Genomic DNA, 12,468 nt, shown 5'->3' with positions numbered 1-12,468 from the left:
GTTGCGGTGCTCATCTCCGTTTCAAAGCCGAAGAGCCAGCGCTGTCTGAAGACGTTTCCGTGGTCATGTGGCCGGCATGACTAAACACCAAGGCGCACGGAACGCTGTTACCTTCCCACCGAAGTGGTACCTATTTATCTACTTGCAATTTCTTGCTTTCGAACTGCTAGGTTGGCAGGAGCTGGAACTAGAGACAGGAGCTCACCCCGTCTTGCGGCACCCGGGTCTTGAACTGCTGAACTACTGACCTTCCACAGCCTGCAGTTCAGCGTCTTAACCACTTGAGCCACCGCAGCTCCTGCTGTTGGGTGTGGCCTATTATGCTAATGAGTTCCTGCTGGGTTTTTTCTACAAGAAAAGCCCTAATAAACACAGTAACTGAAAACATATTCAATTTTAAAAGATCACAGAAAAATAGAAACAAACTCTAGCTATAACGTGCACATGTTAAAGGAACCAACAACTGTACTGCCATTTATAAGGAACTGTTTATTTCCAAGCATGCATTGCCTACTTCCATCCCACCTCCAGAGCAAACTAATTTATGCAGTAGCCAAATCACTTGCTCACAACTTTAATGCCAGTAGCTCACAAAGTAGAATTTTTTTCTCACAAGACTCCACAGCTTAGAGGGAACATTGGGCTTCAGTTCTTTCTGGTTAGTTCCAGACTTCTACAATCCTAATGCATTGGTTATTGAATGACCCATTTTGTCGATTGTACTAACCCACTATGTGTAATCCGCCTTGAGTCCCTGTGAGAAAGGTGGACGATAAATAAATAAGTAGTTGAAATACTGGGGTAAATTCTAGTGGAGGGCATTTCTCCACACTAATATTTGCTATTTGTACTGAATTACTTTGTGCTAGAATTAATTTGGTCACTGCCTTGATAATGGGATATAAATCAATCAAACAAAAACACACTCTGCAACCCAAGGGACTTCACTATTGAATTATACATAATCTTACCCTGGAAGGGTCTAAGTGTGCCTGCCTTCACACAGGAATGGGCTGCAAGTTTTCTGGGAATATGCACCATTACAATTATTCCACCTTGTGCTACTGATTCTCCACTTCAAACACCTGCTTCTTGCCTTGCCGATCTCACCACCCATCTCAGATCATTCAACTTACTTACCCAAACTTGCTCCCTATCCCTTACTCCTGCTATACTCTGGGTTCCTAGAAATCCTGGTGTTCACTGGAAGTTCATCAATACTTGGTAATAACAGATAAGGAGTCAAAAAGACAGCTTGCTTGCCATTACTGATCTTCCCCATTCATGTGTTTTAGAGGGATAGTTGAGTGCATTCTAGGACTTGCTGTTGTGCTCACAATGGTAACAATAAGAACCAACAATTGTAGTGGACAGTGTGTGCAAACTGTGTACAGAATCATCTGCAACACACAAGGTTTCTATCTATTGAAGATGCAGAACAGATCCTCTGTAAATAAATCAGTGTAGAAAGGCTTCTCTGTGGAAAGAAAATGCCTGATCCTGGAGTGCCTGCCTTAAACCATACCTAGATATGGTCAAAAAGCAAATATTGAAGCTACAGAGGTCAAGGTCTAGTCACTGCCTGGATGGGAAACTGCAGGGGACCCTATGTGTACTGCCTTGAGTCCCTTGATGGAAGAAAGGCAAGATGCAAAATAAACAGATTTCTGGATGCTGAGTGCTCCCACTGTGGAAGAGGCAGATCAGGAACCCTGTGAGTGGACCTGTCCATCTCCACTGCCCACAGTGTCTCCCCTAGGACCAACGCCTGAACCAGGTGACAGAGTGCAGACCTGGCAGCTCAAGACCTTTCGCACTCAACTCTCAGGAGGAGAGCACAGCTCTCTAGAATCTAAATCACAGCAGACTCGACCTAACTGGCTACAGAAAAGGATGGGCTATCAGTTCCCTACAGAATTCTTTAGTGATACTCCATCTTCCACTGGCTCATACACCTCCTATGAAACCAGCTCACAATTCAGTCTGGACAGCACCCTGCTGCCAGGCTCCAGCTCTCCAGGCCCTTGCTCCAGGTCTTGTGGATATTCCTAGGCTTTGGCTGTAGCTTTGATGGTTGGGTACCACTCTGCTTGTCCTTCAGTGTGACTCTTGTTCCCTACTACCTGGCCTGATGGGTACAGAACAAGGCACTGAATGAATCCTCCTTCAGTAGGCCTCATCAAAGATGCTCACATCCTGATTGTTTCACATAAATGCACAGTCAGCCTAATCTAATGAGTGCCTCTCATCTTCAAAACTAGTTCTCAGCCACTATTTAACAGTAAACAGTAAGACAAGATGCAAAATGGTAAAAAAATAAAATAAAATCCTACTATGCAGTCACTGCCATTCACTTCCAAGCCCCGCTGAACAGAACAGAGGATGTGTCCACAGGAACAGATGAAGCTGCCTTATCCTGAGTCAGACCCTTGGCCCATCAAGGGCAGTACGGTCTGCTCTGACTATCAGCAGGTCTCCAGAGTCTCATCAGGCAAAGACCTTTCACATCACCCTCTACTGGATTCTCTTAACTGGAGATGCCAAGGATTGAACCTGGAGCAGATTCTCTGCCACTGAGCCATGGCCCCACCTCATGGTTGTTGGTTTCTACTTACTATAAACTTGTATTTGTAATAGATTAAATAGCATTATGTATAAAATATGAAATACATATATATATATATATGAGATAAGGAAAAATAATTAAAATAAAATATGAGCAGCAGAATTCAGCATTTAAAAAACTTGTTAAAATTATCACAAAGCCAAAGTGTTTAAAATATATTCATATTATTACACAAGAAAATGAAGTGTTTGAGATAAAAAGGGAAATAGAGCTACAATCCCAGAAATACAACAGAAAACCTCATAACTTCCAGGCCTACAGTTTTCTTCCCTCTCAGTGCCAACATACATTCCAATTTCTATCCCAAGTAGGTCCCAATGAGTTTTGTGAGGCTCACTCCAAGTATATGTGCATTGGACTACAGCCTCAGAAATGTGAAAATGCTAATAATATAAGGCAAAATAATAAATGTGGCAATATCTTGCCAATGTAACATTCTGCTGGCCATAATATGTATGTTATAGTTAGAGCTATGGTATTTAAAGCTATTTTTATGCAAATAGGTCCCTAATTAAAAGCACTGAATTCAAAAACTAGTTTAATATATCAAACTGTGAACCTGAAGCTGACCTATAGGGGTTGCTGAGATTTACTACTTGCCCATTTAGAGAAACATACCTGCATGATAAGCAGCAGACACACTCCCAGGGACATCAGAATAATATCCCACCAAGATGGTACAGCAAACCACATAGAAAGTTGGATCATTGCTTCATGTACAAGAGGGAGATCATGAAAGGCTTTAGAATTACCAGCTGAAGTTCATAATCTTTAGCTCCACTATATACGCATTTCTATGCATCAGCTCTTTACTGAGGGACAGAATATTTTTGTAGAGCCTGCACGCAGTGACGTGAACAGTGGGAAGAGGCAGAGTCAACATCGTGGAAATGCTGATAAGAGGATAGGAGTAGGGCTGCAACTGGCCTGATAATGACATTTTACATCCTAGAAGTTTTGCAATGACTTTTTCCCTTTGAAATAATGATCTCATCCCTGCCTTCTCCAGCAATTGAGCTTTCTGCATCAAAATCACATGGACATTAATTTTACTTTTCACATTTCAGACCCATAATGCTTTAATCAAATGTTAAACATGGCACAGGTTTAACACCATACTGTTACTATGAAAATACAGTTACCCATGAATGAAAAACCAGTGTACATCCTGTGCATAAACTGATCTATTCTATGTCAACTCATTACTGTTAAAGTTGAGTGGGGTAAGGGGGCAGGGCAAATGACTCATTCTAATTAATGCAGAAACCAGGTGTCCTTCCACCCATTCCCTTTTTGTAAAAAATTATGTACAAAACACCAATTAAAGCTTGATGATGTTAACTGCACATCAGAGAACTGTAACAAGTTCTTCCCATGTAGAGGTTGTAATCTTACATACGCTTGGTGATGGAAAGTGCCACCAAGTCACGGCTGACTTATGATGACCCGTTAGGGCAGGGCTGGCCAAACTTGCTTAACGTAAGAGCCACACAGAATAAATGTCAGATGTTTGAGAGCCGCAAGACATGAACAAATATTACATACACGTCTTTACTGGAAAATATGCACATTTGCTTTTTATTAACATTCAGACTGTGTGAAAGAGCCGCATGCGGCTCCCGAGCTGCAATTTGGCCACCCAAGCTGTAGGGTTCTCAAGGGAAGAGATGTTCAGAGGTGGTTTACCATTGCCTTCCTCTGTGTCACAACCCTGGTATTCCTTGGAGGTCTCCCATCCAAATACGAGCCAGGGCTGACCCTGCTTCACATCTGAGATCCAACCACATCAGGCTAGTCTGGGCTACATACACTTAATTAGGTTTAAATGCCATTGAACTCAGTAAGACTGACTTTCAATCAAACACCATGGCAAAGTCTTCCATTCACCCCAAAGGAGTGATACTTTCACCCATCAACATCAGAATCCCACATGGGACTTGCACTGGAAGAGTACCTTCAATATAGCATTTTCCCTGTGTGGTCCTCAGAAAATCTACAACAAAGAGACCTAATTAGTTTGGCATCCAAATCTTCATTGTTTGAAATTAGTGGAATCTGATTGCACACAAAACAGAGTTCTCTATGTGAATGGTAGCTTCAATGTACACAACAAATGTAAATGTACATTTACCAGCGTATCTGATGCAAAAAGATAATAAAAGGAGAATATGTTATTTCATCCAAATGTGTTCTAATGCCAGTATGCCAATATTTAATAACTTTACAGAATGCTAGATACTGAAATGCTAACTTGTTTTCTTGCCCATGATTTATCTGTATCACCAAATAAACAGTTAATTAAAACCCACATATAGACAGCTTGGAGGGCTTTAGCGGCATAGGGAGAAGGCTAGCTGCAGACATTTGCCAGCCTCTATAGCTAATCTGATTAATGCCTGTTTCCCAGTCTTTATTATTCCTGTGAGTCACCCTACCTATTACTAAGCAACCTCTTGGCTGGGAACAAGTCAAGATTGTTTGTGATGTACAAGGAAAGAACTGGCTGGAAGTGAACATGCTGGCACAACATCTATAGTATACTGTGTTCAGAATACATAAATGTACAGGGAAAGATATCATGTAGTGTTCAGCTCCTTCTCTGCTCTGTGATGCCAAGAACTCTCTTTCACTCAAAGATTACCAGTTTTCCACAAAAGGGGGGGGAAAAGTGTACTGCTCACTGACATGGGCTCATTTTCTTGTATGCACATTTGAAACTTTGGAAACCATCTGTTACGGAGGCCAAGCTTAAAATAACAATACAAATAGCTTTTTTTAAAATGGGAGCAGAAAGCTGATCTACTATGTCTCAGAACGAAAGGCAAACAATACACATAGTAAAACAAACAAATTAATTAAAAAATTCTAACCAAATAATTAAAGAGGAGCTTTATATAGTTACTAGGAAAAAGGCCCGTTGTGGAAATAAATACAACTATCTCTAGAAAGAGGCTCTGGACAGGTGCCCCGGCCTTGAACACTCAGTGTCAATTTGCTGTGGCGACCTCAGCAGGGTATAATGACACTGAGTCCACCATTTTCTTCAGAGGAACTGATCTCTGCTACCTAAGGAACAGTTGTAATTTTGAGTGATCTCCAGCCCTCACCTGGAGATTGGCAACAATGGTTCCCCAGAAGGGAATGGTTGGTTTGGAGGGTGGCGTCTATGGCTTTGTACCTATCCGAGGTCCCACGCCTCCTGAAACCTCACCCTCTCCAGGCTCCATCCCTCACATCTCCAGGAATTTCCCACCTGGAGTTGGCAACTCTCCTTCCCAGCCAATCATCAACCTACCTTTATTTCCCCCTCTTCAGTTTTCCACCCCCCACACACCTGCAGCGTCTCTCGTGCTCTGAAGCCCTGACTGCTACGTAACATTGGTTGTCATACGGGGGCCACCTCAGCAGCATATAAGAATACAGAGCCCACCATTTTCTCCAGGGGAACTGATCTCTGCCATCTGGAAACCAGTTGTAACTCTGAGTGATCTCCAGCCCTCACCTGGAGATTGGACACATTTTACCTCATAACAGCAAACTGTTTAGAATGTTAGAGGCAAAAGCCAATCAAGTCGCATATGCAAACGACCTCTGTGTTCCGAGGCAAAGGCCAATGAGGCTGCATATGCAAATAACCTCTGTGTTCTGACTGGCTATTGGGGAGAGGAACAGCAAACTGTTTAGAATGTTGGAGGCAAGACTCAAGCAATGCAGCCGGTGGATAGGGACAGATTCTAAGTGACACATCAGGGCGCCAACCAATTCCGGAGCGTGTGGAATGTTCTAGAAAAGTGCCACCACCATTCGGCTTTTATATATAAGGGAGATTATGCAAAATGTATAACATTTTATGCCTTGTACCCTATATTTTAGTTACTATTTTATGTTCTTTTAATATGTATTTTAGTTTAGGTTTTAATTGTTTTTGTGATATGTTTTTTTAATGTTGTATTAACTGTTTCCTGTCTTGATGGCCCTGACTGTAAATAAATATTATAATTTTTAAAATAATAAGCCTAAAGTAATTTCTGCAAGTGGACAGCATTCTAAGTTAATTAATGCAAAGACCAATACAAATTATTTTTGGGGAACAACACACTATGAGTATAATGCAGATGCTCTTCACAGTCTCCACATTCCTCTTCTGTACACACAATGTTGTATAAGGAAGTTTTCTATCACCAGCTCTATTTCCTTGTTGGCAGACTTTCTGCTTGTAAAATGGAATGTATAAGAGACTGATTATGTTGCCCTATGGATTGTCCATGAGGTCGCGAAGAGTCGGACTCGACTGTGCGACTGAACAACAACAACAACAATGGATTGTCTATGTAGACTCACAGACACATCTAAACACCAATATTAGGGCATCAAAAAGACATACCTAAGTGGTCTTACTCTGAAATATAAAATACATACCACTCCAACATATTAAAAAAAAAAAACTATTGTGAGCTTCCTTTTCTCATTCAAATATCATAGAAAAAAAGAAAGCCCTCAGTGAGGTAAATCCTGTGTAAGTTTCAGAGCTGTGTGCCCCTCAATATCCACTCCACAGATTAATGGAAAGGAAGGAAGTTATTAAACTGCTTAGAAAGCTTTAGTTGATTAATCCACCAATTAAATAAATTAGCATCTGCAGCTCTAGCCTGAGGATATAGTACCCACTACCATTTGCCAAGATTTAACCCAAAGTTATGCCACCAGTCTTTATCCAAATAGCCTATTTGTTTCCATTACCTCTAACAGGTAATTGGGTGCCCCTGTGCCTCACCTAGAGAAAGGGTCAGTTTCTGTATACCTGGGGGGGGGACACTGCAGACATATAGGAAAATACTGCTTTGGAAAGCAGCATGCTGTTATGGAACACGTAGGGCTAAAGAGCACTGTACAGACACAAAACTTTAGTGCACTGGGTGGTCATTAGAATGAAGGAAAAGAAGCCATCTGCTGTTCACTTCTCCAATTAAGACAGAAAGAAAACGCAGCTCCCAGCCTAACTTTCCCTCCACCTCTTAAGCTGAATGTCTGTCCCTTTGCAGCTTTAATTGCCTTGGTGGGGTGTTACGCTGGAAACTAGGGAATCCCTCTCTCCTCTTTTTAGGGGACTTCAGATGGCAACCCCAACTCCAGACTTGAGTCTAGAATAGTGATTCCCCAATATTTATGCCCCATGAGTTCCCAACTATCTTTCCCACAAATCTCAACCCTCAATTCACAGCTCAGTTGTTGTTCCTCACTCACTCTCACACACTGAAAGGCTTTTGCAAGGGGTGGGGAGCCTGCCTGCCTTTGTATTGCCTCATTCTCTTTGGGTCTGTTTCAAGTAATAGTTCCATAATCAAGTAACAGTTCCATAATTAAGAAAATTAGAGATGTAACTTAACTGCTAAAGGCAAATTTAAATATTACAAGGACAGTTTCAGAGGGTAGCCATGTTGGTCTACAGCAGAAAAGTTAGTGGATGGTGATGAGCCATCTGACAAAGGGAACTTTGAGTCTCCAAAGCTTCTATTCAGAAAATCTGGTCAGTCTCTAAAGTGCTACTGGATCCAGATCTAACACGTACTGCAGCCTTTCTTATGGCCTCACAATGAGTTCCTCCTTATTTTGGAACACTTGGTCGGCAATACTATTTGAAATCTGATCTCACCAGTCCCTAAAATATCAAGGCAGTTTACGATAATCTGGTGAAAGAGTGACACATTGTTTATGCTTAGAAATAATAGTTTTGTCACGAAACCATGCTATTAAAAATAGCCCTAAATCCAAGCCCCCTAATACAAATTTATAAGTTGAAAGTCAATCCTGCAAAGATTTCTATTTGTATGAGACAAGGCTATAATTAGGGGATGAGGGGGGTTCAATAAGGAGTGCTTTCAACGCTTCGTATACATTCTCAGTAACAACAGACTTGGAAGATGGTTCTGTACATTATCCCCAGGGGGAAGATGAAAGTGAGTCAGTAAGCTAGCCGAGACCCCCATTGGGTGTACGGTTGAAATAAGATTTTATGCTCATGGTTATAGCCATCACACTGAAAATTCAAAAGGTAGTCAATGTGTGTGTGTGTGTGTGGGGGGGACACAACTTTTTAGTCTTTTCTGTTTGAAACACGACCATCTTTTTGTTTTGTGTTGCTGCAGTCCAGATATTAAAATTGAAACTTCTTGGCTCACCATTCAAATTCTTAGCTGCCCACACTACACCACATATGGCAAGATTTAACAATGGACCTGCATATTGGAAGGTAGGAAAAGAACAGGACGGGGGCTTTAAAAAAAAGTGCTGGCAGTGGCTCGCCAGTTCTAAATTGCAGGTTAGGAAACCAATCAGGCGCACAAAAATTATCTAATTGTATTTGAATAAGCAGCCATGACCAAGGAATTCCCACGTCCAAGGTGGGCAAGTAGGTCACACAAATGGACGACCCACGATCCAATCACAATGAGAACCTTCGAGCTCCCCCCGGCTCAGAAGAACATCGCTCATGAAAAGAAGTTCACATATCACCCACCAGGTGGCAGTCGCCACACATGCTCTTTAAGCAGCATGGTTCGCTTAGCAACCAACATGAACGTAATGGTAATCACGTGCCACGAAGACTACAACTCCCTAAACGCCTTGCGCTATATTTCCTTTTCGCACATGCGTATTGTAGGGATGTAGTCAGAGGCGAATAAATAATTAGTAGTTTTTTGATTAATACTAACCGGTTCCATCTCGTATGTCCTCTCGTTTGCAACCGTAAGCTGACACCGTTCAACTGAGAGACCACCGCAACTTGACAAATGCAGGAAGTGCTTCCTCAAGTTGTCCCTTCGAAACATCACATGAGGAAGAAAATATACAATACTATTGGAGTCCATGTGTCACATGATAGCCATTCGCTACAGTGACTTAGGAAATTCTTATGGTCGTTTGGAAGCCTGCCTGTGAATACTAGCTGCCAATTTGCATAATAGTTACTGTCAAGGGTCATTTCGTAGAAAAAGAGCTGCAGGAGCTCATTAGCATAACTTATTAGCATATGCCACACCCCCTGACAGCACCAGAAGTGTGCACCAGCCCCTCTGACAGGCAGAAGCACTTGGGATCCATTCTTTCCCCCCCTCTCCCTTCCCTTTGCCTCCAAGTCAGGCGAAGGAAAAGGGGAGGGGGAGGATCTCAGGCCTTCTGCCTGACTGCCCACAGCCAGCCTGGGTGAATGATAGCATCATAGACAGAGTGGGAAGGGACCTCCAGGGTCATCTAGTCCAACCCCATCACAATGCAGGAAATTCACCAATACCCCCCACACACACCCCAGTGACCCCTGTTCCATGCCCAGAATATGATTAAAAAAAAACCCTCCAGGATCACTGGGGGCCAAACTGGCCTGGAGAAAAATTGCTTCCTGGCCCCAAAGTGGCAATCAGCATTTCTCTGGGCGTGTAAGAAAGGGCCACAAGAACTAAGCACTGATGCAACCCTTCCTGCTCTATGATTTGCCTAAGTTCACAGAATCAGCATTATGATCCTTTTAAAGTTGAAAGCATGATAGACTATTTGTAAGCATGCAAAGGACTATTTGTAAGATTATCTGTAACACACAAGACCAGGACGCATCTCACTTCTGGCAATCACTTGGAGAGACCCTATCACTCAGCTTCCATTGCCCCCCACACACCCCACACTGGAATAAGAACATAATATCAGGCCATACCACATTGCAATAAAGCCCCTACAACAGTATACAGAAATACTGAGCTTCCCTACCATTTGCCACAACTAGCCCACCACACAACCAGGATCAAGACTCCTAAGTGGACCAACAGACAGGCATACACTCCTTTGAGAAACTGAGTATTACATTACAACACCTCTGGAACATTACAGATCAGTAGAGGCAGCACTGCACAGTGGTCAGAGTTGCAGATTGATGTGGGGAGACCCAGGTTTGTATTCTCACTCTGCTGGCTGAGTGACCCCGGGCCAAATCTCCCCTTCTCTACCTAGCCTACCTCACAGGGTTGTTGTGAGGATAAAATGGAGACTCGTGGGCAGGGTCCCCAGCTTCCCTGGCAGGAACACTATGTTAAGAAATCTGGAGCCTCTCCTTAAGATAGCCGCCATGTTTCAGGAACATTGGACCAGGGGGTCCCCCCATCCCCTCCATTGTTCTCTATGGTGGGGAAAAAGTTACTTTTCCCCCACCATAGAGAACAATGGAGGGGATAGGGGCAACCTGTTTGGGGGCCCATAGAATTGGACCCCCTAGTTCAATGTTCTTCAAACTTGGTTGATATCTTGGGGAGAGGCTCCAGCAGCTACCCTGCGAGTTTGGAGCCTCTCCCTCAAACTCCCTCCCCTCCAGCCTCTAGAATATACCGTATGTTTTCACCATTGACTTCAATGGCCCATAGGATATAATGGGGCCGAAACTGACATACGGCTGGCCCTTTTTCAGGCCGGCATTCTAGCACGGAGCCTGAGAAAAGGAGGGGGAGCGGGGAGCTGGCTCTGCAGGCCTTTTTTCAGACCCTAACCCTAACCCCGGGGCTCAGGGAGGCAAGAGAATGTTGCCCCCGCCACAGCTGCGCCGAGAACAGCGGCGGCACCCATAAAATTTTAAAGAGCCCCTCCCAAGAGCTGGGGGAGCCAGAATGACCTCTCGCGTGTGATGTCCCAGCGGCAACTTTTTAAAGAGCCCCTCCCGAGAGCTGGGGGAGCCAGAATGACCTCTCGCGTGTGATGTCCGAGAGGTGGAATTTGCCCCTACGAGTCCAAGGCCGCCACCACGGGGATCAGTGAGGCAAGGGAACGTTTCACCCTGCCCCTCCCCCCGTTGCAGCTGCGCTGAGAACAGCGGCAGCGGCCATAACTTTTTAAAGAGCCCCTCCCGAGAGCTGGGGGAGCCAGAATGACCTCTCGCGTGTGATGTCCGAGCAGCAACGCCGCCATCACACGCAAGAGGTGGAATTTGCCCCTACGAGTCCAAGGCCGCCACCACGGGGATCAGTGAGGCAAGGGAACGTTTTGCCCCTCCCCTCCCCCGCGCGGGCGTCGCAGCTGCCGCCGAGCACAGCGACGGCGGCCATAACTTTTTAAAGAGCCCCTCCCGAGAGCTGGGGGAGCCAGAATGACCTCTTGCCGCTCCGACATCACACGCAAGAGGGGGAATTTGCCCCTACGAGTCCAAGGCTACCACCCCAGGGCTCAGGGAGGAGGGGGAACGTTCCCCCACCACGGTTGCCCAACTGATGGCTGGTGGGAGCAGGGGTCGGGGCTTATTTGCCCACCCCCTGGGCTCCTGACTGGCAGAGCGGTGCTCTGGTGCGCTCCAGCAGGAACCGAGGCCTGGTTGCTGTACTCCAGCAGTTGCTTATGGCTTATCGTACATCACAGTTATTTTTTAAAGCCTGTTGCCTGATAGACAAAGAAATATTACATAGAGCACATAACAGTGATATGGACTCCCATCCCAAGGTTTGCAACAAACCAAGATGCCAACTTTGGTCTCATATTGATCCTAGCAACACCATCAGTGGACCCAGCAGTATCAACCATACTATCTCAGGTTCATATTCCTGATCATCCTCTACTGTGATTTATGCCATCGTGTCAGCAATGCCCTTCCACCCTCTACATTGGACAAACAGGCCAGTCCCTTCAACAAAGAATTAATAAACCTAAGTCTGACATCAGAAACCGCAACATTCAAAAAACAGTGGGGGAACATGTTAACCTTCTATGACATTCAGTTGCTGACCTAAAAGTAGCAGTTATCTCAACAAAGGAATTTCAAAGGGAGATTAGAGAGACCGCTGAATTGCACCTGATAATGACGCTCAAGACAATGC

The 12,468-nt window shown here is 44.2% G+C and overlaps 1 protein-coding gene across 1 annotated transcript in view; it reads right to left on the bottom strand.

The window, feature by feature from the left end:
- The window catches only part of RFESD (Rieske (Fe-S) domain containing), a 12,606-nt gene extending 3,199 nt beyond the window's left edge, over positions 1-9,407 (bottom strand). The window contains exon 1 of the mRNA XM_015428193.1: positions 9,340-9,407. Within this exon, the coding sequence (XP_015283679.1) occupies positions 9,340-9,348 (9 nt within the window). The 5' untranslated portion in view covers positions 9,349-9,407. The remainder of the gene's footprint in view (positions 1-9,339) is intronic.
- Positions 9,408-12,468: the final 3,061 nt, after the last annotated feature.

Source organism: Gekko japonicus, unplaced genomic scaffold (genome assembly GCF_001447785.1).
Source record: "Gekko japonicus isolate JY-2015 unplaced genomic scaffold, Gekko_japonicus_V1.1 scaffold1858, whole genome shotgun sequence".
Lineage (NCBI taxonomy): Eukaryota > Metazoa > Chordata > Lepidosauria > Squamata > Gekkonidae > Gekko > Gekko japonicus.
Note: the sequence above shows the minus strand (reverse complement) of the source record. Positions and strands in the feature narration are given on the sequence as shown.